The 24,496-nt window shown below is 45.5% G+C and overlaps 1 protein-coding gene across 1 annotated transcript in view; it reads left to right on the top strand.

The window, feature by feature from the left end:
* The window catches only part of SPESP1 (sperm equatorial segment protein 1), a 69,407-nt gene extending 47,985 nt beyond the window's left edge, over nt 1-21,422 (top strand). The window contains exons 2-4 of the mRNA XM_059912904.1: nt 18,270-18,393; nt 20,316-20,466; nt 21,337-21,422. Coding sequence (XP_059768887.1) covers nt 18,270-18,393; nt 20,316-20,466; nt 21,337-21,374 — 313 coding nt within the window. The 3' untranslated portion in view covers nt 21,375-21,422. The remainder of the gene's footprint in view (nt 1-18,269; nt 18,394-20,315; nt 20,467-21,336) is intronic.
* The last annotated feature ends 3,074 nt before the right edge of the window (nt 21,423-24,496 follow it).

The following is a 24,496-nucleotide window of genomic DNA, read 5'->3' as shown; positions in this document are numbered from 1 at the left end:
AAGCAACACTGATTAGAAGACTACTGGTACAGTAACAGAATTGATAGAGAACTTAGAAAGCCGGCGTAAGAATCATTACACACCAAGAGGAAACTGGTGGCTAGGAACACAGCAAATTCACCTTCAGGAACAGTGTGATCAGGAGGCAACCTGGCACCCCGTCCCTGGACTCTCACTGTTGTTACTCTCATGTTGCTGTGTCTTTCTGACGCTGACTCAAGATTCAAAGCCAGTGGGCACTTTTGGGGGTGATGGATATGTTCAGTCTTCATTGTGGTGACGGTTTCATGGATCTCTACATGTGTCAAAGCATATCAAATTGCACATTTGAAATATTTGTAGTTCATTATATGTATTCTTACCTTAATAGCACTATTTAAATAATATAGTCTGGAGAGAGCCCTGGTGCCTAAAGCTGGGAGGCGGCAGGGAGGGGAGTGGAAGATGAAACAGAGAGTGGGGGGCAGAGGTCAACAGACCAGATTCATGTAGAGGCCAGACTGGCCAAGAGAGGCAAACCAAGGCTCCTCTCCCCAGCTCTTCTGGAGGGTCCTAGACCTCTTGCTGGGTCGTGGTTTGTCAATAGCAAGTTAAACTTGTAGCTGATGTTAGCTTTGATGGAGAAACTACTTCTTCTTCCTCTTTAGGCCTAGCTCTCTGCTCCTCTAACCATCTTTTACTTACTGAGCCTCAGTATGGGAGGAGCAAACTCCCTTCCTTTAGGAGTGGCATTGAGAAAAGTCTCAATGTCTAGAACTGTTGAGGGATAGCATTGCTCAAATGGGTTGCCCTGAAGCAGATAGTGAGGCATGAATTTGTAGCAAGTCATTTATTTAGCTCTTAGGGGACATAGGTAAGGGGATAGGGAAGCAGGACAAAGCCTGGGGCCCCTCAGACAAAGGCCTATGAGGGCAGCTTCTGCCGATCCCTCAGGGAAGTCTGGAGTGGGAAGAACACCTCAGGTGTCCCAAGCTGAGCTGGGCTCGCACACTGTGGCCCACCACCCCACCCGCTGGGGGAGGAGGAGGATGCCTACTTCCAGGCACGCCCTGCATTCTTCACTCCAGCAGCCGAGGGCAGCTCCCCCAGAAGAGGTGCGAGTGCTGCTGTGGGAGGTGGACAGGGGCCCAGAAATGATGAAAGGTGCTCTGGATGCAGCACCAACACTGTCCATGACAAGCCAGTGTCTCCTTCAAATCCCAGCAAGTCCAGGGCTTGGTCGACAGAGGTAATGGAAAGGCAGCCTCATTTGGAGGAAGGTGAGCCTTGGCGCCCAGAGACCCCAGACTTAATTATCACACGATTCTTTTACTTGGCCGTGTGCTTTCAGCCTATAGGGCAAACCAGGCTTAGTTACACACATCTGACACATTCTTCCACTGCTCCCGTCAGAGGTATGCAGAAAGATCATTTTTCAAAAAGTGCTACACCTTCGATTTTAGTCTGACTACTAATTTTGTCACACTACTATTATATTCTGCTGGAGACATGTGGGGTATCTGCCTATGGGGCCGGTGGGGTGGGAGGGAGAGCAGGGAGAGTGTGAGGGGTCAGTGCTCAGAGTCAGCTGACTGGTTTCACAGGCAGGACCCCGTGCCGCTGCACAGAACAGAACGTGGGGACTGGAAATGCGAAGACTGTTTAGTCCACAGGGCTCATTGTACAGATGGGGTAACTGAGGCCCAGAAAGGAGAGACTCTCCACTCCTTTAGCTTATATTTACCCAGCACCTCTCTGTGCCAGGGCTTGCACCAGAGCCTGGGAACAGAATGCCAGGATGCCACAGACTCCGACATTTTAGCTTTTCACCTTGAAATAATTATAGATTCACAAGAAGTTGTAAATATGGTACAGAAAGGTCCCAAGTGCCCTTCACACAGTTTTCCCCAGTGGCAACATCTGGAATAAAATTACAGTGTAATATTAAAACCAGGAAACTGACATTGGTACAAGCACTCAGTGTTTACATGTACTAATTAATGTGTGTACAGGGGTGTGTGTGTGTGTGTAGTTCTAGGTACTGCTATCACAGGTATAGATTTGTGTGCCCATCATACAATCGAGACATGGAGCTTTTCTGTCACTGCAAAGGAGCTCCCTCTGTGTTCCCTTCATAGTTGTCCACACCCGCCCCCCCCCCCATTCCTCGGCCACTGCTAAACTACTTTCCATCTCAGACCTTGCTTTTAGGGGGCTCACCTTTTAGGGGGGAGAGAGATGCAGATACAAATCTTGGCAACACGAGGAATAGGAAATGCCTATATATGTATAGGAATGAAATAATACCATGACATTTGGGTGCAGTTAATGTCACACTCCTGAGGGTGTCTAAGTCAGATTGAATCCATTGAAAGGGGACCAGAAATGGGGTAGTTTCAGCCATTAAAAAGAATGAGGTCGCACTGAGTTAGCTGACGTAGAACAATCTTCAAAGCAGACGACGGAAGGCAAAGGACAGAACGGTACATTCTGGCGTGTGTGTGTGTGTGTGTGTGTGTGTGTGTGGCAGCTCTGTAATCAAATGTCATGTGTACATACACAAACAAACACCACTAATGGTATCACCTGTGGAAAGTGAGACCAGCGGCTGAGGAGGGAGGGATATTCGCTCCTTGTCTACTCTCTTCTGCTATTTCAGTTTTCACTGCGTGCGTGACTTGCTTTTATTAAAAGGAAATGGAATCATTTTGGATCCTCCTTAAGCAAGGAGGAACGTATCCTGTTTATTCGTATCCTCAGATCGCCACATCCTTGCTTTCTCCTCTCCCTTGGGTTTGCAAAAGGCCCTCTAGGGACTTAGCAGTCTAAAAAGGGGGTTGTGCAGCCTCTAGTTGCTATGGTAGCTGTTGCTCCTGGTGACACAAGATGCAGGCCTGGCCCTCCCAGCCCTGTGAGCAGGGGGCTTGGAACCCCCACACCACCCTGGGTACCGGGTGTTAAAAAAGATGTCTCTATCAGTGCTAGCGTGGGATGAGTCGGCTGTGTGATTTCAGGAAGACACTGTGTTCAGTGGTCTGCACTGCATGGTGTACGCTTTCTAAAGACAAATGTTCTTTACATAAAAACATCTTTACGACTACCTCGGAGCACCAAGCCCCATTCTCCTCCCCGCTGGGATAATCTGGTTTAACTGCCTCTACTGGTTTCTAAACACAGAGTCTGGTTTAGCGGTTGTCTTGGGGGCAGCCCATTCTCACACCAGGGTCCCCTCCCAGCCCATTCAGCTTCCTCTCTCAGACCCAGAAACAGGGAGAATTGTTTATTGCTTCTTAAGGGGCTGGAGAACCCTTATTGACCACAAGAAGAAAATCGAGCTACCTTCCAGTGGGTGGGGCTCACGTCAAGATAGCTTTTGTTCTTTTCTGGTGAGTCAACAAGAGCAATAAATGACATAAATTAATTTCTTAATAAACTATTGTGATACATTAAATTCCCAATAGGTTCTTCTGCTTCAGTTCAAGTGTGTGTTGATAGAATAAAAGTAAAATGCAGTGAGAACTAGAGGAGAGAAGTAAATTAGCTCTCTTGGGGAGGAGTGGGCTGGGGAAGGGAATTTTTGTGGTGGCCCTTGAAGGTTGAGTAGGAGTTCACCAGGTGAAGAAATGAGAAGGTGAGCTATCATATGCTTGGTGCTAAAACCAGGGGCCTGACTCTGACCAGAGATTTTCAGAAATATACCATGCTTCCATGGCCCCGACCCGTCTCCATCTCCAGGACTGAAGGCATATGTTCAGGTGAACTCAGAGCCTGGAGAGAGGCGATGCTGTCTTGTCAGCTGGCCAGGACATGTTCAGTCCAGATGGAGCCTGTAATACGCCGATGTGGACCAAATTGCCAGATACTCCACTTCTCTTGTGGAACCAGTGTCCTGGGAACAGGCCGGGGCTGCTGCCCTAAAGTAAGGCCTTACCATTCATGCTGTGATTTCTCTGGGTGCAGACTAGACAGGGTTAAAAGACTGGGGAGAAAAGAAAGGCAAGGCAAGGTGGAGAAAGCAGGAAAGGCCAGGCAAGTTTGCTTTGGTGAAGGTCTCAGGCCACGACTCACAGGGGGAACATGATTCACAGACATCCTCCAAGGCCTGATTATTCGAGGCTCACATTTACTTCCCCTGGGACTCCCAAAGCCTGATGGTTCTTGGCCCCTCTCAAAAACAAAAGGCAAAAATAATATTTTAATTTTCTCCAACAGAAAGTCTGTGTTATAGCTACTAGCCTTATTCCAAGAACCAATTCTTAGGAAATTGGATTAGGACATAAATTTACAGAGTTCCTGGATCAGCCCAGGATTCTTTTTCCACTTACGCCACATGTGCTCCACCCTGCCTTCTTCCTCTTTGCGTCTGAGATGCAGAGCCCAGCCTCGGGTTTTGCAGTCACCCCCTCAGTGTGGAGGCTGGTGGAAAGAGCCGCATTAGGGAACCAGGGCTCTAGTCCCAACTCCACCAACTCCTGAGATACCTCCAGGAGACCACATCCACTCCATGGGCCTCAGCTTCCCCATCTAGAAAGGAAAGGTTGCACTAGATCTTTCATAGAAAAAAATCTGCATACCCATTTTTTAGGGAGGGGAGTCAGTTAAAATTTTACCCACATAACTGAAAATTAAAGTGTTTGGAAGCCACTGGAATAAATCATCTTCAAGGCTGTACCCAGACCTAATTTCTGTAAGTCTCTAGACTTCTCCATGCTCAAAAGTGGAGGTAGAGTGGGGAGGAGGGAGGTGGATTGGCTTCAGCCAGGTCCCCGCGGCAACCCTCCCACCGTTGCCCTCTTTTTTTTTTCTTATTTATTTATTTATTTATGGCTGTGTTGGGTCTTCGTTTCTGTGCGAGGGCTTTCTCTAGTTGCGGCGAGCAGGGTCCACTCTTCATCGCGGTGCGCGGGCCTCTCACTGTCGCGGCCTCTCTTGTTGCGGAGTACAGGCTCCAAACGCGCAGGCTCAGTAGTTGTGGCTCACGGGTCCAGTTGCTCCGCGGCATGTGGGATCTTCCCAGACCAGGGCTCGAACCCGTGTCCCCTGCATTGGCAGGCGGATTCTTAACCACTGCGCCACCAAGGAAGCCCCCGTTGCCCTCTTTTAATAAAGGAGTGTGTGTCACACATGTCACCTGTCTCCTGGGCTGAATGGTGGTGGCACTGGCAGCGGGCTCTTGCTGCACATGTTTCTGATGGCTGGAGCAGTGAGGGGGTCTCCTGTGCTAAGGATGCAGAAGGGGGTGGGAGGGGAGTTGGGTGGCTGAGGAGGAGAGGCTCTTGCCCAGCCACCAAGCCCTGCCCCACCCTCTCTGGAGAACAGACCACTCCAGGAAGGAGAAGGGAAAGGGCCTGAGATCATGTATCCAGTATGACCCACTGGAGTGTGTACTTGCGGTGTCTCAGTGGAGTCACACAGCCTCATGGGGGTAAGTCTGAGCGTTACTGAGTCCAAGCTCATACCACTCGCTGCACGACAGGCCAGTCAATCGAGAGGCGAGGCGTTGTGGCAAGGAACAGCGATTTTATTCAGAAAGCCAGCAAACGAGAAGACAGTGGACTCGTGTCCCAAAGAACCATCTTGCCCAGGTTTGGACGCTAGTTCCTTTTATAGAACAAAGAGAGGGAGGTGAGGAGGTAAAGTAAAAAGAAGGCGATCGGTTGTTGGAAATATTTCCTGGTTCCGGCCAGACTCCAGAGGGGATGTGTTAATTTCTTCCTTCCTGCAGCCATTCACAGGTGGGCCTGTTGGTGGTGGTGGGGGGGTTCCTGTGAGCTAAACAAAGGTATTTTAACTTAACACTCAGGCATGGGAGGCAGAGTTCCTGGAGAATGGGCCATTATGTATACTTTAAGCTCTAGGCAACATCCCTTTAGTGATTAACTTGTAGCAGAAGGAATACAGTACAAAGGTTAAAGTGAAAGCACCATCCCAATATGGAGTCAGATTTGTTCTTCCCTGTTTCAGGAGCAGTCCCTTTCTACAGGTAAGCAAAGTGAGGAACAGGGAGAGGAAGCACACTGGCCTCAGGCAACAAGTGGTGAGCCCAAAGTGCTGATTCTGGGGGCGGTGGGGTGGGCAGGACCATCAGGGTCGTGACCCCTGGGTAAGCAGGTGGGGCCACATGAACTCACCTATTTCTGCTTCAAGAAGACTAGTCAGGATTCTTTTTCTGGGACTTGGGAAACAAAGCAGGTGGTTGAGAATAGTCAAAACGGCCTTCTGAATGAGTGAAAATGAACTGAGTGTCTCTTCTGGGTCAGGTGCTTCCTCATGGGGTGTTTCATTGAATCCTCACAACCATGTGCTTTGGTATTCGGGGCAGACACCCCTCACCCCCCACAGAGAACTCAGAGAGGGTGAGGGGGCTGCCAGGGAGGGCAGAGCTCCAGCCAAGGCCAGCCCTTCTCACTCACAGGTCTTGTTCCCATCAGGGGGCCCGCTGGCCACACTTGCCAAACAGCTGATTGTCCCACGTGAGTTCCATGAGTACAGTCAGCCCCTCCCTCCTGTCCCTGACCCAGTGCTGGGTACGGAGGAGATGCTCAGAACCAGAGCATGAGTGTTTTCCAGCCTATTTTAAAGTATTTGAAGCCACTGTTGTGAACTGCTCTCCCCCACCCCTTCTTCCACCTGTGTGCTCCTGTGTGCCAGAAAGGCTTCCAACAGCTAAAGGGAAAACAAGTCTTTCCCTTTAGCAGGAAACTATACCTCAGTGGGGTCCTAGGAAAGGAGCACTGTGCTGGGAGTCTAGTACTGGAGCAACCGCAAGCCCACTGCATGCTTCAGTTTCCCCATCTATGCCATGAAGGTGCCTTTGGTGAGCCTTAAGCCCTCTTCAGGGCCCATGACACCTGACCCTTTATGGGTGGAGCTTCCAATCTCTCCCAGGAGCAGGGCCAAGAAGGAATCCCTGTCTAGGTTTGCCATCCAGAGGCAGCCACACAGAGATCCCATCTCTGTGGTCCTTGCTGCTTTTCTACTTAAAAATAGTCCTCACTCAGCTTTGACTAGATCAAAGGGACACACTGCTGGAACTTGCTGGCCAGAGGCTGTCACTGTTAACTCTTGCCCGCTGGTTACAGGTGGATTATAGCAAGTCCTGTGGGGACATAAAGAAGAAATAAGGAATATAAGTTCTGTGAGGGCAGGAACCATTGATCGTCTATTTATCTCTTGGATGGCATAGAATATTTCTATGCCATAAAGAAGAAATGAGGAATATAAGTTCTGTGAGGGCAGGAACCATTGATCATCTATTTATCTCTTGGATGGCATAGAATATTTCTTGAAGGAATGTTTGAATGAAATAGTGAATGAGCAGAGGTGATTCCTACCTAGAGCTGATAGACTCGTTGGGGAGAGAAGAGATATATACACAAAAAGTTAAATAATGATCTAAGGACCGAGTTACCATGCAAAGCAATGGTATGACATGTTGCAAGACAGCATTTGTGGTGCAGGAACACAGTGTAACTAATTCTGGGCTGAGGAGAGCAGGAAGAGCCTCCAGAAGAAGTTGGACTTTGGGCTGGACCTTGAGGGATGAGTCCGGTTTGAGGGGTGTGGAGCCCCCAGATGCTTGCCCTGAAGAGGCAGTTCCTGCAAAGCTTCCGTGTTGGAAATGAGCAAAACATGCTCAAGCTCTCCAACAGAGGATGTGTCTCTGCTATGGAGAGAAGGGAGACTGGACAGGACTGGCGGGGCTCAGAGTGTTCTGGCCCAGGCTCTGCCCCTCAGTTTGTCTGTCTGACAGATGGAGGTCAGAATGTCTACCCCCCTGGGATCTTGTTGGGATTTCCTGGGATGTGTTTGCACAAGCATTTTGCGGTCTGAGCAATGTTTTGCAAATACTCACTGTAATCCCAAGATGAAACCTGTTGCTCAAGGCAGGCACAGTGTTTGCTCTCTCTGTGTTTTCCTCAAGCTGAGGGATGGCGACTCAAGGCCCAGGAAACAAACACTGACCAAATCAGTAACCGTTTATGGAGGTGCTACTGTGGGTGGAGCCCCACAGGGGATACAAGAGGAGGAAGATGTGTCCCAGCCATCCAGGGCTTAAAAAGGAGATAAGAAAAGCAGGTGAAAACTTAATATCCCCTGAGATTTTGTGTATCAGTTGAAAATGATAATAGAACTTGCTGGAATGATATTAGGTCAACTTAACTGCCCTGTTTTCCATGAGAAGGTCATTTCAACCCCAAAGGTGTGAGACTGGGGTGGGGTGATAGGCCATATTCCATCTCATTAGCATGAGCCCTAGTGACATCAGCAGGAAAACAGAGCCTCTGCTTACTTTTCTTGGCCCCAGGGAACAGCTCCTTGTGAGCCTCTCTCCCAGACACAAGGTGCATAATGTGGGTGAGGTCAACTTTGATGGTTCTAAAAATGTATACCCCTGTGTCTGCTCTTACACTGTGTGCCAAGGCAGGGAGAACAGGAGAAAATCTCCATTGAGCAGAGGAGGGACTGGATCCTGAACAGGGGAGGTGACTTTCCCAGGCCAGACAGTGAGTTAGCCTGGGCATAGAAGCCCCCTCTCCTGATTAATGCCTGGAGCTGCTTTGGTTCCTGCTGACCCTGCTTAGAAGTGGAGTTGGGCATTGGGAATGGTTGACTGGAGTGGGGAGATTCCTCTGTGGGATGCTGATGTGGCTAGTCTACTACAGTCATTCACTAAATATCGATGGAGTAACTTTTATAATCCAGGCACTGCTCTAGTGTTGAGATTCATTCAAGAATAAAACAGACACAAGTCCCCGCCCTCATGGAGCTTACATTCTAGTGGGAGAGGAGGCAGACAAAAAACAATAAGGAAGCACATTATATAGCACATTAGAAGATGATACATGCTGTGGAAAGAAGGGAGTAGAGCCGGATAATGGGGATCAGTAGTTTGGGGTGGGTGAGAGCCACCTTTAAGACAGGGTGCTCAGGGTAGACTTCATTAAGAAGGTGTGAGATGAGCAAAAGCTTGAAGGAGGGGAGGGAGTTAGCCAGGTAGATCTCTGGAAGAAGAATGTTCCAGGCAGAGGGAGTGGTCAGTGCAAAGGCCCTGGGGCAGAAGTGTGCCCGGTATGTTCAAGAAATACTGAGGAGGCCAGTGTGGCTGGAGCTGAGTGAGCAAGGGGAGAGCCCAAGATGAGGGCACACAGGTCATGGGGCCATGTCATGGGGAGGAATACGGAGGGCTTTGTAGTTATTCTCAGTGGGATGAGAAACCATCTAAAGGTTTTAAGCAGGGGAGTGACTCATCTAACTTACATTTGAACAGCATCTCCAGGGCAGCTGAATAGAGAACAGACTATAAGGGGATGAGGGTGGAACAGAGGGTGAGTTAGGAGGCTGTCCAGGTGAGCGGTGATGGTCCCTCTGGCTCGGGTGGGACCTGCAGAGGGGCAGTCAGATTCTATATCTATTTCTAATGTAGAAGTAGAAGCAGCAAGATTTGCTTGTGGGTTGGATGTCAGACATGTGGGAAAGAAAGGAATAGATGAGTACTCCATAGTTCTGAGGTGAATGGGGAAGGGGTCGTTTACTGAGATGGGAACAGCGGGTGGCTCAGAGTTAGGGATACCGTGAGTCCAGTTTTGGACGTGTTAAGTTTGAGATGCATATTGACATCCAAGTGGAGATGTTAACTGGCCGTTGGAATTACTGGACCACAGTTCAGGGCCAAGATTGGGGATGGAGACATGCATTGTTGATGAGCTAGCTGACAAGGACTTTAGTTTAGATAGAAAAGATAGGCTGAGCCCAACTTATAAAGGCCAGATAAAAGAATGGGATCTATCCATAAGTCAGGACACTGAGAAGGAGACAGTGAGTTAGAAGGAAACCAGGAGAGGGTGGGATTCTGGAAGTCAAGAGAAGACAGAGGTTCAAGAAAGAAAGAGAATTCACCTTCGTCAGACACTGCTAAGGGCTGAGAATGACCCCTTGGCTTGGCCATGAGGACATTGTTGTTCATCTTATTAAGAAAGGTTTCCTTGGGCGATAGAAGTCCGATTGGAGTGGGTTCCAAAAAAAAAAAAGGGAAATGACGAAGTGGAGACTGAATATAAGCAACTCTTTCAGAAGGTTTTGCTATTAAGGAGAAACTGGGCAATAGCTAGAGGAAAGAGAAGAGGAAAATGATGCAGAAAGCAAGGAGATAATTGCAAGTCACAGTCCTTGAGTGGGTGAGGGGATGAGGACTCCAGGGCACAGGGGGCGAGGCAGCCGCAGGGAGGAGCACATGCAGGTGAGCCATCGTTTTCCCTATGGCTTGTCCACATCTCAGCTGCCTTTCCGGACTCATCCTGGCAGAGGAAAGTGGCCGTAGCAGTGTTCCCATCCTACAGCAAGCAGAGCAAATCCACGGGCTACAGACTCAGGTCTTAAAATCAGCCCAAAGAATCAACAAATAATATGTTGTAGGGCTGGAGGGAAGACATCATGCTTTTGACAAAAAAAATGTAGAAGAAAAGTGCTTTAAGCCAAAAAACAACCAGTTGGGAGTATGTCATGTAATGAAGCTCTGTGTCCCCTCTACAGTAAAATATGTCCTACTTTACCCAAGAAATGAGGAAAAGAGGTTTTCGCTATTTTTCCTTCCATGATGATGTTTCACTTTGTTACTAATCAGACTAAGGCAAATAAAAATTGAAAATATCATTTTTTGCCAAATGGACAAATATTTTAAGGGATAATTCTTAGTATTCAAAAATGTTCTGTTAAACAGGCATTTCTTAAAATGTGGGTGGGAGTGAAAAATTGGTTCAAGATCTTTGAGAAGCAGTTTGGCTATTGGCTGTAACCAAAATACTTAGGAAATTTCATACTTCTTGGGCCCAGTAATTCCTCTTTTGGGAATCCAGCCTAGAGAAACCATTGGAAACTTGGACAAAGATTTAATAACAAGATTTCTCAAAAACTTGTTTATGGTAATGGAATAAATATAAGAAACTTAACTGTCCAAACATAGAAGACTAGTTTACAACATTTTGACACATTCATATTTAATAATATGGAGAAATGTTTAACATATGTTGGTAAGTGAAAAAAAGTTACAAAATTATTCCAAGTGAATTATTCAATCCCATCTTAGGGATTGTACATCCACTCTTTAATTATGTCTAGACTAAAAATTATGTATTGAATTATTTAAAATTTTAATAACCATATGTTTCTCCATATTTCTAGTTGCATTTTCTTCATACCAACTGGGCTGGTTTCATTTCTGCCCATTTTTATTTAAGTTCTTATTCTTTTTTTATGAATATTTTTCTTTCCTTTCCTTCTTTGAGAATTCTTAATATGCTTAATGTCTATTATTTTCACTTCTTACAAAATGAATTCCCCCTATTATTGGTTTGATTGGCTGTCTTCTTTGCAGTCATTCTTTTGAGGTCTTTTGGAATACCAGCTTGTTGACTCATCTTGAATGGTGTGTGTGTGTGTGTGTGTGTGTTGTGTTGTGTGTTCAGCCCTTCTCTAGAAGTTCTGCGTTGCTTCCACCCAGCTTCCTGGTCCCCTCAGTTCAATATTAGCCTTACCTCGGTGGCCTGGGGCTCCCATCCAGGGAGAGCTGAGGATACCATGGGTCCAGTCACCAAGCAGCAGTTGTTGTGGTCCAGCTCTTGGCTAGGAGGCTAAGTACAAAATATAAATCACAGTCCCAGGCAATGGTCAGACACAGCTTTTTCCAGCCCTCTCCCATAAGCAGGGGCATGGCATGTTTCTGCTTCATCTCTGGTCAACAGAGATGTTTATCTTATTTGAGATCAGTTGGTCTTTTAAACTAAAAAAATTTTTTTTTATCTATCATTGCTTTGTGTGTGGTACAGATGAGGGGGCCTCAAAGAGTTAATGTAATACCATCTTAACCAGAAGTCCCAAGTCTCAGCTTCTTTTCTGACTCTGGCTTGTGGCTATGAAGAAGTGTCATTAGCATTTATGCCCACCTTTGGCTAACTGCTTCGCTTACTCTACTCCCAATTTTCCCCAGGTACTTGGGTGTCTCACATGTGCTCACGAGCCAGCCTGATCAAATTCCACCAATCTGGTGCTCCTGGAGCTGTCTACTACCTGGCAGCCCTCCTACTGGCTGTACTGTCCTAGCACCTCCCAGTACAGGGGTGATCTCCTGGACTTCCAAACATTCAAGACCCCCGAGTCCAAACAGTACCGGAGTCTCCTGCAGTCCCTGCAAAGAATTCCCTGCATTCCCTATCTCTTCAGGGAACTCAGACCAGAGTTCAAGGGCAGAGTTGAAGAACGGACCCGTGCTTTCCTCTCCTTCTTTCCAGATTTCACCCCCAAGCCCTCCACTTACAATGTTCTCCTCAGTGGCCCCTTTCACACAGGTGACACTGATTTCTAGGAGACAGCAGTGAGTAGTCCTGAGAGAGATCTTAGTTCCCCTGCCCAGGAATTGAACCTGGGTAGCCTGGATGAAAACCAGGAATCCAAGCCGTTAGTCCACCAGGGGCTACAGGCTAGAAGCAAAGTGCCTCTGGCTCTTTCCCCCATTGAAAGCAAGAATGTTTCAAGGAGGCAAAAACTGCAAAATAGGTACAAAGTTTATTATTAGAGACACAGCCCAATGTATGGGAGAGCACACAGAGAAAGAGTTTATTTGTCAGAAGCAAGGCAGAAATACACACCCAGAGAGAAAGGGTATGGCCGTCCTTCCTAATGAGGAGGAGCGCAGGAAAGAGGTGATTTAAATCACTTGCATAGGACAGTTCTTCCGGGTCTTTGTTTACCTTTGGCCAATTATCTGGTTTCTTTTTCCACACCTGACCTGCCCTAGGACCCTCCCCAACATGCCTGCCAACTTTTTGCTAAGATGGATCCCACTGCAGAGGTCTGTGGTGGTATGTCCCACACCTATTATGGGGTGGCGCCCCCTCCCTTTTTGACCCCCAAGGAGCCTTCCGGCCCATGTGCACAGGGAAGTTTTCCTTGACCTCAGGAGTGGTCATCTTATCTCTTTACTGCAGCAGAGCTCAGCTTCTGCCACTAGCTTTGTCCTTGGAGCATCTGGGTGAGAGCAAAGCTTCAGTTTTGCTCCACTTGACACATACCAGCTGTCCAGCCCAGGGGCCCATCTATCTCCTACCTCAAAACCAGCTCATGTGAATGAGTCCATCAAACACAACCCCCCTCTGAATCCCAGGCTGGGCTACCTTCTGCATGTGACTAGAAATAAATGCCCAACATTAGCAGTGATTTTATTTGGGTAGGTAGATTATAGTGATTTTTTAAAAATCTTTTTTAAAGTGTGTGTGTTTGCTTTTAGGTATTTTTCTAATTCTCTACAGTTAATGTTTACAATTTTGTAATCATGCAACTATATTATTGGGGACATTTAGGCTTCTTCCCTGTCCTGGCTATTGTAAATAGTGCTGCAATGAACATTGTGGTATGTGTATCTTTTTGAATTATGGTTTTCTCAGGGTATATGCCCAGTAGTGGGATTGCTGGGTCATATGGTAGTTCTATTTTTAGTTTTTTAAGGAATCTCCATACTGTTCTCCATAGTGGCTGTATCAATTTACATTCCCACCAACAGTGCAGGAAGGTTCCCTTTTCTCCACACCCTCTCCAGCATATATTGTTTGTAGATTTTTTGATGATGGCCGTTCTGACCTGTGTGAGGTGATACCTCACTGTAGTTTTGATTTGCATTTCTCTAATAATTAGTGATGTTGAGCAGCTTTTCATGTGCTTCGTGGCCATCTGTATGTCTTCTATGGAGAAATGTCTATTTAGGTCTTCTGCCCATTTTTGGATTGGGTTATTTGCTTTTTCAATATTGAGCTGCATGAGCTGTTTATATATTTTGGAGATTAATCCTTTGTCTGATGATTCATTTGCAAATATTTTCTCCCATTCTGAGTGTTGTCTTTTCATCTTGTTTATGGTTTCCTTTGCTGTGCAAAAGCTTTTAAGTTTCATTAGGTCCCATTTGTTTATTTTTGTTTTTATTTCCATTACTCTAGGAGGTGGATCAAAAAAGATCTTGCTATGATTTATGTCAAAGGGTGTTCTTACTATGTTTTCCTCTAAGATTTTTATAGTGTCCAGTCTTACATTTAGGTCTCTAATCCATTTTGAGTTTATTTTTGTGTATGGTGTTAGCGAGTGTTCTACTTTCATTCTTTTACATGTAGTTGTCCAGTTTTCCCAGCACCACTTATTGAAGAGGCTGTCTTTTCTCCATTGTATATCCTTGCCTCCTTTGTCATAGATTAGTTGACCATAGGTGCGTGGGTTTATCTCTGGGCTTTCTATCCTGTTCCATTGATCTATATTTCTGTTTTTGTGCCAGTACCATATTGTCTTGATGACTGTAGATTTGTAGTATAGTCTGAAGTCAGGGAGTTTGATTCCTCCAGCTCCTTTTTTTTTTCCCTCAAGACTGCATTGGCTATTCGGGGCCTTTTATGTCTCCATACAAATTTTAAGATTTTTTGTTCTAGTTCTGTAAAAAATGCCATTGGTAATTTGATAGGGATTGCATTGAATCTGTAGACTGCTTTGGAGAGTATAGTCATTTTCACAATATTGATTCTTCCAATCCAAGAATATGGTATATCTCTCCATCTGTTGGTATCATCTTTAATTTCTTTCATCAGTGTCTTATAGTTTTCTGCATACAGGTCTTTTGTCTCCCTAGGTATTTTATTATTTTTGTTGCAGTGGTAAATGGGAGTGTTTCCTTAATTTCTCTTTCAGATTTTTCATCATTAGTGAGGAATGCAAGAGATTTCTGTGCATGAATTTTGTATCCTGCAACTTTACCAAATTCATTGATTAGCTCTAGTAGTTTTCTGGTGGCATCTTTAGGATTTTCTATGTATAGTATCATGTCATCTGTGAACAGTGAGAGTTTTATTTCTTCTTTTCCAATTTGTGTTCCTTTTATTTCTTTTCCTTCTCTGATTGCCATGGCTAGGACTTCCAAAACTATGTTGAATAATAGTGATGAGAGTGGACATCCTTGTCTTGTTCCTGATTTTAGAGGAAATGCTTTCAGTTTTTCACCATTGAGAATGATGTTTGCTGTGGGTTTGTCATATATGGCCTTTATTATGTTGAACTAGGTTCCCTCTATGCCCAGTTTCTGGAGAGTTTTTATCATAAATGGGTGTTGAATTTTGTCAAAAGCTTTTTCTACATCTATTGAGATGATCATATGGTTTTTACTCTTCAATTTGTTAGTATGGTGTATCACATTGATTGATTTGCGTATATTGAAGAATCCTTGCATCTCTGGGATAAATCCCACTTGATCATGGTGTATGATCCTTTTAATGTGTTGTTGGATTCTGTTTGCTAGTATTTTGTTGAGGATTTTTGCATCTATATTCATCAGTGATATTGGTCTGTAATTTTCTTTTTTTGTAGTATCTTTGTCTGGTTTTGGTATCAGGGTGATGGTGGCCTCATAGAATGAGTTTGGGAGTTTTCCTTCCTCTGCAATTTTTTGGAAGAGTTTGAGAAGGACGGGTGTTAGCTCTTCTCTAAATGTTTGATAGAATTCACCTGTGAAGCCATCTGGTCCAGGACTTTTGTTTGTTAGAAGATTTTTAATCACAGTTTCAATTTCATTCCTTGTGATTGGTCTGTTCATATTTTCTATTTCTTCCTGGTTCAGTCGTGGAAGGTTATACCTTTCTAAGAATTTGTCCATTTCTTCCAGGTCGTCCATATTATTGGCATAGAGTTGCTTGTAGTAGTCTCTTAGGATGCTTTATATTTCTGCAGTGTCTGTTGTAACTTCTTCTTTTTCATTTCTAATTTTATTGATTTGAGTCCTCTCCCTCTTTTTCTTGATGAGTCTGGCTAATGGTTTATCAATTTTGTTTATCTTCTCAAAGAACCAGCTTTTAGTTTTATTGATCTTTGCTATTGTTTTCTTTGTTTCTATTTCATTTATTTCTGCTCTGATCTTTAGATTTCTTTCCTTCTGCTAACTTTGGGTTCTGTTTGTTCTTCTTTCTCTAGTTCCTTTAGGTGTAACGTTAGATTGTTTATTTGAGATTTTTTTGTTTCTTGGGGTAGGCTTGTATAGCTATAAACTTTCCTCTTAGAACTGCTTTTGATGCATCCGATAAGTTTTGGATCGTAGTGTTTTTCTTTGTCATTTGTCTCTAGGTATGTTTTGATTTCTTTAGTGATCTCTTGGTTATTTAGTAATGTATTGTTTAGCCTCCATGTGTTTGTTTTTTCCTTTTTTTCCCTGTAATTGATTTCTAATCTCATAGCGTTGTGGTCAGAAAAGATCCTTGGTATGATTTCAATTTTCTTAAATTTACTGAGGCTTGATTTGTGACCCAAGATGTGATCTATCCTGGAGAATGTTCCATGCACACTTGAGAAGAAAGTGTAATCTGCTGTTTTTGGTTGGAATGTCCTATAAATATCAATTAAATCTATCTGGTCTATTGTGTCATTTAAAGCTTGTGTTTCCTTATTAATTTTCTGTCTGGATGATCTGTCCATTGGTGTAAGTGAGGTGTTAAAGTCCCCCACTATTATTGTGTTACTGTTGATTTCCTCTTTTAGAGCTGTTAGCAGTTGCCTTATGTATTGAGGTGCTCCTATGTTGAGTGCATATATATTTATAATTGTTATATCTTCTTCTTGGATTGATCCCTTGATCATTATGTAGTGTCCTTCCTTGTCTCTTGTAACATTCTTTATTTTAAAGTCTATTTTATCTGCGTATTGCTACTCCAGCTTTCTTTTGATTTCCATTGGCATGGAATATCTTTTTCCATCCCCTCACTTTCAGTCTGTATGTGTCCCTAGGTCTGAAGTGGGTCTCTTGTAGACAGCATGTATATGGGTCTTGTTTTTGTATCCATTCAGCAAGCCTGTGTCTTTTGGTTGGAGCATTTAATCCATTCACATTTAAGGTAATTATCAATATGTATGTTCCTATTACCATTTTCTTAATTTTGGAGGGTTTGTTTTTGTAGGTCCTTTTCTTCTCTTGTGTTTCCCACTTAGAGAAGTTCCTTTAGCATTTGTTGTAGAGCTGGTTTGGTGGTGCTGAGTTCTCTTAGCTTTTGCTTAGGAACACTAGACAGTACTTCAACATTACTCCTGGGGGCCATTTTAAAGAGCAAAACACCAACGAAGAGCACAAGAATGTGAAACACACAGCACTAAATAGATCGTGGGAAGGACATTTGTTTACAGTCTGAGAGCTGAGAGAAATAGGCAGATCATCGCTTTGTTTGACCTCAGCTGGGAACATGCACATCAGGAGACTCAAATGTATTCCCACTTTCCCCATGTCCACAATGACTTCAAAAATGCTGCAAGTATTGATTTGAGGGTTACAAATAAATTTTAGCAAGTAGGTGAATTCACAAATGTGGAATCTGCAAATAATGAAGATTGATTGTAGCTAAATCATTTAAGGTTATATTAAACTCATGGGATTCAGACAAAAGCCATTCTCACAGAGGAAATTTATAGAATAAGATGCTACACATTCTCACTTATGGACTCAATTTTGTATTGCTGGGTCCTGATGCCACAGAAAGTGCTATCCTCATTTCATCACTAACCTCTGTTCCGATCACAGTATAGCTAGCCCATCTGTGAGGGTTTTAGATGGCTGATGCCCTTGTGACATTGTAGAATACGCCCTGGACCTGGAGAGTCAAGCCCTCAGGTCTCAGTCCTGGCATGGCTTGTACTTGAAGTGTTCAGGCAGAGGGTGGAGGCTCTGGGGTGTGATGGAAAAAGCACTGGCCTCAGAGTTGAACTCTGTCTCTAACCTGCTGAATAAATTCTGCTAAATAACTCAAGTGCTCTGAGCCTGTTTCCTCTCTGTAAACTATCATAGGGAGGAAATAGCCTCAGAGAAGTTGAGTATTTTACATTTGGTAACAGAGACCAGAGGAAATAGTGCGTGGGAAGGATTTTGAAAACAGTAAAGAGCCATGAAAATGTGAGGTGGGACAGTCACTGTCATCGTGTTAATAACACCCCTGGAGTGGGCCATTCTCTGATCACAGTCTGGGGTCCATCTCACTGGGGCCCTGTCATTCTAGAAGCTAAAGAGACTTAAGCCTGGGCCGGCCAGTGCCAGATGGAAGGAAGAAATGGGGACTTAGAGACGTAAAGAAGCAGCTGTGGGGAAGCACTGCTCCCTCCCTGAAGCTGGTTCAACCCCATGGGAGGCCCGAGGCCCTAACTGGGGGAAGACAGAAGTCCTGGGGCCACCATGAGTCCTCCTGAGTCCTTGGCCACCCCAAACCGACAAACCTGTCTCCTTTGTCTGCCAGCACCACGAGTGCCGAGGAGGACGCCAAGTGGCTTCAGTGGGTGACACACCATTTTGAGACCATTGCGGGAGAAGACAGGGAAATCAACCTGCAAGAGCTCAAAAGAGCCCTGAACGTGAAAGAGGTAAGTGTCCACTCCAGAAGTGGGGACCCCGCACTTATATTTTGTAGAGGAAGAGTAATCTGCTTTGCAGCACACAGTACCTCACAAGGAGGGAAAAGTTGCTCCCCGGGTTTCTCCGGGCTTGAGGCTGCACTTCTAAGCAGGGCCAGAGGATGTTTCTGTCTCTGCTACTGGGGTCCTTCCATCCCTCATGGTAGCCATGGCCTCCTGGGGTCTTCCAAACAACACATGAAGTTGGAAATCAGTAGCTTGTCAAATCTTAAGAAACATTATTGACCTCACAATTACTGCTAGCCTCATGGGCAAAGGTGATGCTATGACTTAAGCCTCCTGCCACAAAATAAGCGTTTCTATGATTTGTATCCATTAAAGGCCATTTGCACTGCCACACCATCCCCAGTCCTCTCTCTTGGTTTCATAGGTCCTCTGCCCATCCCCATAACAGCCTGCATGCCCAACAAACAGCTGAGACGTTAGCAGAGAGGTGGAAGGAGTGAGCCTCGCCCCAGGTGTCCTCTGGGCTGGCATCTCATGGTGGCCTGTGTCCTCGATGGGCGCGAGCCAATGAGCATTTGAATGCCCCTATTTTGATGGGAGAGCCCCTCATTTGCTGGTAACGGAGATACTACTTAGAGCTCTAAATGCTCTGCCTCCTTTCGTAGTCAATATGGGGAAGGAAAAAAGGATCTTCTGCCTAACAGGAGCTGTAAAATATCTTAAGATAAAGGCCATTTGGGATGGTAGAGAGTGATAAAGGCCTTACTCAAGGGACCGAGGGGAAAAAGAGTGAAGCCGGGCTTCCCTGGTGGCGCAGTGGTTGAGAATCCGCCTGCCAATGCAGGGGACACGGGTTCGAGCCCTGGTCTGGGAAGATCCCACATGCCGCCGCGGAGCGGCTAGGCCCGTGAGCCACAATTACTGAGCCTGCGCGTCTGGAGCCTGTGTTCCGCAACAAGAGAGGCCGCGATAGTGAAAGGTCCGCGCACCGTGATGAAGAGTGGCCCCCGCTTGCCGCAACTAGAGAAAGCCCTCGCACAGAAAGGAAGACCCAACACAGCCTAAATAAATAAATTAATTAATATTTTAAAAAAAAAAAAAAAAGAGTGAAGCCAAGGCAGGGTTGGACTGCCCATAGTAGACTTCCTGCTTGTGAACTGAGGTCAGACACTAAAGCCCTTAGGTTCCTCTCGCTGCCTCAAGGGGAGCCTCCGGGCCTGGCATATCTGTGACACTGACCCAGTGCCTAACACCAGGCCTGGCAAGCAGAGGCTGCACAGACATGATTGTTGAATGAATGAATGGATGAATGATGAATGGAGTGAGTAAATCGGCATTGAGAACAGGTGCTGTTCAGAACAAGTCTACGTTAAGAACACTTAAATGTAGGCTGTAGGCAGCCCAAACAACAGGTAAAGGCAAAGACACAGGTACTCAGGTGGCATCTATTTTCTAAGTCCTTCCTGGCTTCACTATCCCTCGGGGTGACCCCAAGGGGAATGAGACAGGACCTGGGAGGAGCCTTCGAGGGACCCTCGATCTGACCCTTTTCCCATGTTGAGTAAGGGGCCACCAGAGGTCTGGACTGCAAGGCTGATGGGGGCGATGGACTGTGGGGACGGAGAGCCTATGCAAATGACCAGGCCCGGGGGCCAGAGGCCCAGACACAAGCCCATCCTCGCTACAGCTGAACAGTTCTCTCACCAGACCCCAAACTTGCTCTCAGCTGGCCAGATGGGCCATGGACACTGCCCGCTGCTGTGGCCTCGTGGGCAGATCACACACTGTGTTCAGGCACCTGGGTCCTGCCTGATTCCCACCACCCCACGGTGTGTACACACACACATGCAGATGCAGTGAATGAATTCGAAGCCTGGGCCCTGTGGCCATACTTGTGCCCATCTCCCGCCCCCTTCTGGTCACAGTCCTTCTTCGCCAAGAGATTCTTCATTCTGTTTGACTCGGATGGAAGTGGCACCATCACGCTTCAGGAGCTGCAGGAGGCGTGGACCCTGCTCATCCACGGCAGCCCCACAGACAAACTCCAATTCCTCTTCCAGGTGCATGATGTTGACGGTAAGGGCCCTTTGTGAGGTGGGGGGCAGGACTCAGTAGGGGGGACAAAGGGAATCAGCCTATCTCAGTGACTACCCAGCATGGGGCTGTTTTCTCCAGGTGAGGCTGACAGCTCTCTCTCTCTGTCTCTCTGTCGGTTCCCTGCCCTCTCTCTGGTCTCTGCTTCCCTTTTGTTGTGGGAGAAGGTGGGTCCCTGGCAGGGAGACAAATGCCCTTGATTCAACTCAGCAGAAGCCAGAACTTTCCTTTGTTCTTTTCTATGTTTAAAAAAAGAAATTGTTTTGTTGCTTTTTAATAATCATCATAATAGCCCACGATGACAAAAATCACCCATAACATTTTTCTATACTGTCTTCTGATAGCATACACTCACCATCCACTTTTTTTAAAAAACAAAATGGGATTATACTATACACACTGCTTTTTTTCACTAAACAATATAAACAATTGTTCATGTAAGACTGTATTGCTTTGTAATATCATTTTTATTGTAGTAAAATATACATAATATTAAATTTACCACTTTAACCAATTTTTAAGTGTATAGTTCAGAAGCATCAAGTAAATTCACATTGTTGGGCAACCATCACCACTATCCATCTCCAGAACTTTTTCATTTTTCCAAACTGACACTGTACCAACTAATCATAACTCCCTATTCCCCCTCCTCCAAGAATTTGACTACTGTAGGTAAATAATATAAGTGAAATTATATAATAGTTGTCCTTTTGTAACTGGCTTATTTCACTTAGCATAATGTTCTCAAGGTTCACCCATGTTGTACCATCTGACAGGCTTTCAGTCTTTTTTAAGACTGAATATTATCCATTTATGTATATTACACATTTTGTTTATCCATTCATTTTTCAGTGGACGCTTGGGTTGCTTCCATCTCTCGGCTATTATGAATAATGCTGCTATAAATATGGATGTACAAATATCTCTTCAAGACCCTGCTTTCAATTCTTTTGGGCATATACCCAGAAGTGGAATTACTGGATCACAGGGCAATTCTTTTTTTTGAGGAACTGCCATACTCTTTTTCCACAGTGGTTATACTATTTTACATTCACACCAGCGATGCATAAGGGTTCCAATTCCTCCAACACTTGTTATTTTCTGTTTTTTTGATAATAGCCATCCCAATGGGTGTGAAGTGGTAACTCCATGTTGTTATAGCCTCATCTGTAGTGGCTGCATCATATTCCACTGTGTCTGTGTCCTGTGTTCCATGCAGCACAGCCTAATAGTTAAGATCTCTGATTCTTTTCTTTTTTTTTTTTTTGTAAAATTAACTTTATTGAAATATTTAATACAATATTTTAAGAGTGGAGTTCAATGAGCTTTGACAAATTCATACATCTGTATAAACCACAACCACTGCAATCAAGAAAGAAAACATATTTATTAGCCTAAAATGTTCCCTCCCCTTTTGCTATCAATGCCTCCCACTCCACCACTTTCTATGACCATACCATTTCTAGAATTTCAAATAAATAGAATCATCTAGTATATACTCTAAGGTCTCTGATTCTGAGGCCAGGTTACCTAGGTTCAAATCTCAGCTCCACCAGTTATTAATCATGTGACCCTGGGCAAGTTACTTAACTTCTCCCTGCTTTAATTTCTTCACCTGTCACATAAAAATAATGACCATCATAATAGTACATACTCATGAGGTTGCTAGGAGGATTAAATTAGTTAACTTATGTAAACTCAGGACAGTGACTAGTTCGGGGTACCACCTTTACAGGTGTCAGCTGTTATTTATTACTATTTACTCAAACCCCATTTCCAAAAGGGAGAATTTCATTGTTCCCCCCTCCGTTTTTTGGCGTTGTAAGTGACACTGCAATGACCTTCATTCTTTGGCAACTTTGTGGCTTAAAGGGTGTCTAAAGACCCAGAATCATCAAAGGAAGGGAGGCTGAAGTGGGAAAAAGGCACCCAATGAGACTGGGGTGGTTGGTGAGGCCAGACAGGGCAGGCCCCAGGGGCCATGGTTTGGAGTCTCAGTACGACGAGCAATGGGGAGCCATTGGAGAGCACTGAGCAGGGGAGTCACAGGGCTGGATTTGCATCCTGAAAACTCAGCCCAGCTGCAGATCTGCTCCAGGGCAAGGCCCTCTGGCCTATGGGGCTTCTCTACCTCCCATTCCCGCCTGACAGTCTAGCCAGACCTCATTCTTGGAACCCACCTCCCAAGTTGACCCACACCACCACCACTACATGGGCAGTTGACTGTACCTGCTTCCTGAGCATCTTCCTCAGACCCCACCCCAATCTGCATGGGACCCTCTTCACTGACTGCTTCCTGACCACCAAGCTTGGCCCACACCTGGGGCTTATCAACAACCTCCGATGGAGAGGTTGGCCTGTGACAGGAGGAAGCGGCACACTCACCTCCTTGCAGACAGAGGTGGGGAAGAGGGCAGCAGGTGAGAGGAGGTTTGTAGTTTCAAGGCAGGAACTAGAGGGCACTCGCTTCCAGGGGTTCCAGTTTTCTCCGAGAGCCAGGCAGGGACTAGATGGGCATGGAGGTGAGAAGTGGTCTCGGCAGACAGCGGGACCGTGACCTTGCTAGAGAAGCATGAGAGGACTGCGGGCAAGTTGAAGGCCTTGCCATGGCTGGGATCAGACACTTCCTGCTCTCTTGGGTGCTTTTCTTCAGCAATGTTCACTTAGCTGCCCTGGTGCAGGAAAGGAGAAAACAGGTAGTTGGATTCACCTAGGGATGAGATATTTTTAGGGTCAGTGCAATAGAAGGACAGAGGGATAAGGAATAAAAATGTGCACAAGAATAATTGTGAAGGAGAACCCTGGATTGGAAATTGGCTAAGGAGAGTATAAAGCTGAATGGATGAGAGGGTGTGAAGGGGGCGGGGAGGGATGGGAGCTCTGGATGTGGTCAGAGCACCCACAGGCCGTTGTGAACCCCTGTGTGATTTTGGCTATAAAAAGAGGGCCCGTTATCACTCTGCAGGGACTTTGGAAGTCCAAACTGAGGAAGTATTTCTTTTAAAAGGGACTTAAAGACTTCCATAGCCCTTTCAGATCGGGTGGCGAAGGCTTCAACCCATCCTGTGCAATAGTTGGTCTTGTGGGGACCCCCTCTTTCCAGGTTTTAAGAAGAACTTGATCCCCAGGGTTTATTTGTGAAGGAACTGCTCTTTCCTCTGTATTTTTAGTGGGAGCTGGCAGTGTCTTGTGGGCATAGTCCTGGACTGCCTTCTGAACTTGTCCTAGATTAATAGTCTATCTCAGGACCTGGTTCACGTCCTCATCCAGTAGAATGTCAGTAGTAAGAAAAGGCCTCCCATAGGTCATTTCAAATGGGCTAAGTCTCAGACCACTCCTGGGGGCTACACGGACCCTGAAGAGTGCAATAGGAAGCAAGCTGGTCCAGGGTGCATGAGTTTCTTGGCAGAGCTTTGCTAAGGTTTTCTTTAAAGTATGCTTCATGCTGGCTCTTGACTAGGAAAACTGAAGGACGGGAGGTGTGGCTGGAGAGTGGCATGTTAGACTCTGTACGTGATTACAGACTTTGACTTTGGCCCAAGTGATGATCACAATACCAATAAGACTTTCCATTTATATGCAACTACCGTCTTCCATATACTGCATTAAGTGCTTTATAATTAATTATCTATTATCCTGAACCAATTCTGAAAGGGAGGAATAATTAGCCCCATTTTAGAGATGAGCAAAGTAAGGTGCAATACTCTAAAGGACTTATAGCCCACCATCACACAGTAAGGGGCAGAAGCATGTTGCTACCTCAGGTGTGTCTATATCCAAAACAGGCCACGAAATCACTAATCACGAGTCCTACGGCTCATGAAGAATGAAAATATATACAGGAAAAAAAAGTGCCCCAGATCCCATCTCAGTTGATACAGTAGTTTCTCTGATTGGTTCCAGGACCCCAGTGGATACCAAAATCCGTGTATGCTCAAGTCCCTTAGATAAAATGGAGTCATACAGTCGGCCCTCGGTATCCGTGGGTTCCACATCTGACGATTCAACCAAC

The sequence above is a fragment of the Balaenoptera ricei genome, chromosome 2 (genome assembly GCF_028023285.1).
Source record: "Balaenoptera ricei isolate mBalRic1 chromosome 2, mBalRic1.hap2, whole genome shotgun sequence".
Taxonomy (NCBI): Eukaryota; Metazoa; Chordata; class Mammalia; order Artiodactyla; family Balaenopteridae; genus Balaenoptera; species Balaenoptera ricei.
The sequence above is the reverse complement of the archived record's forward strand: the minus strand, read 5'-3'. Positions and strand labels throughout refer to the sequence as shown.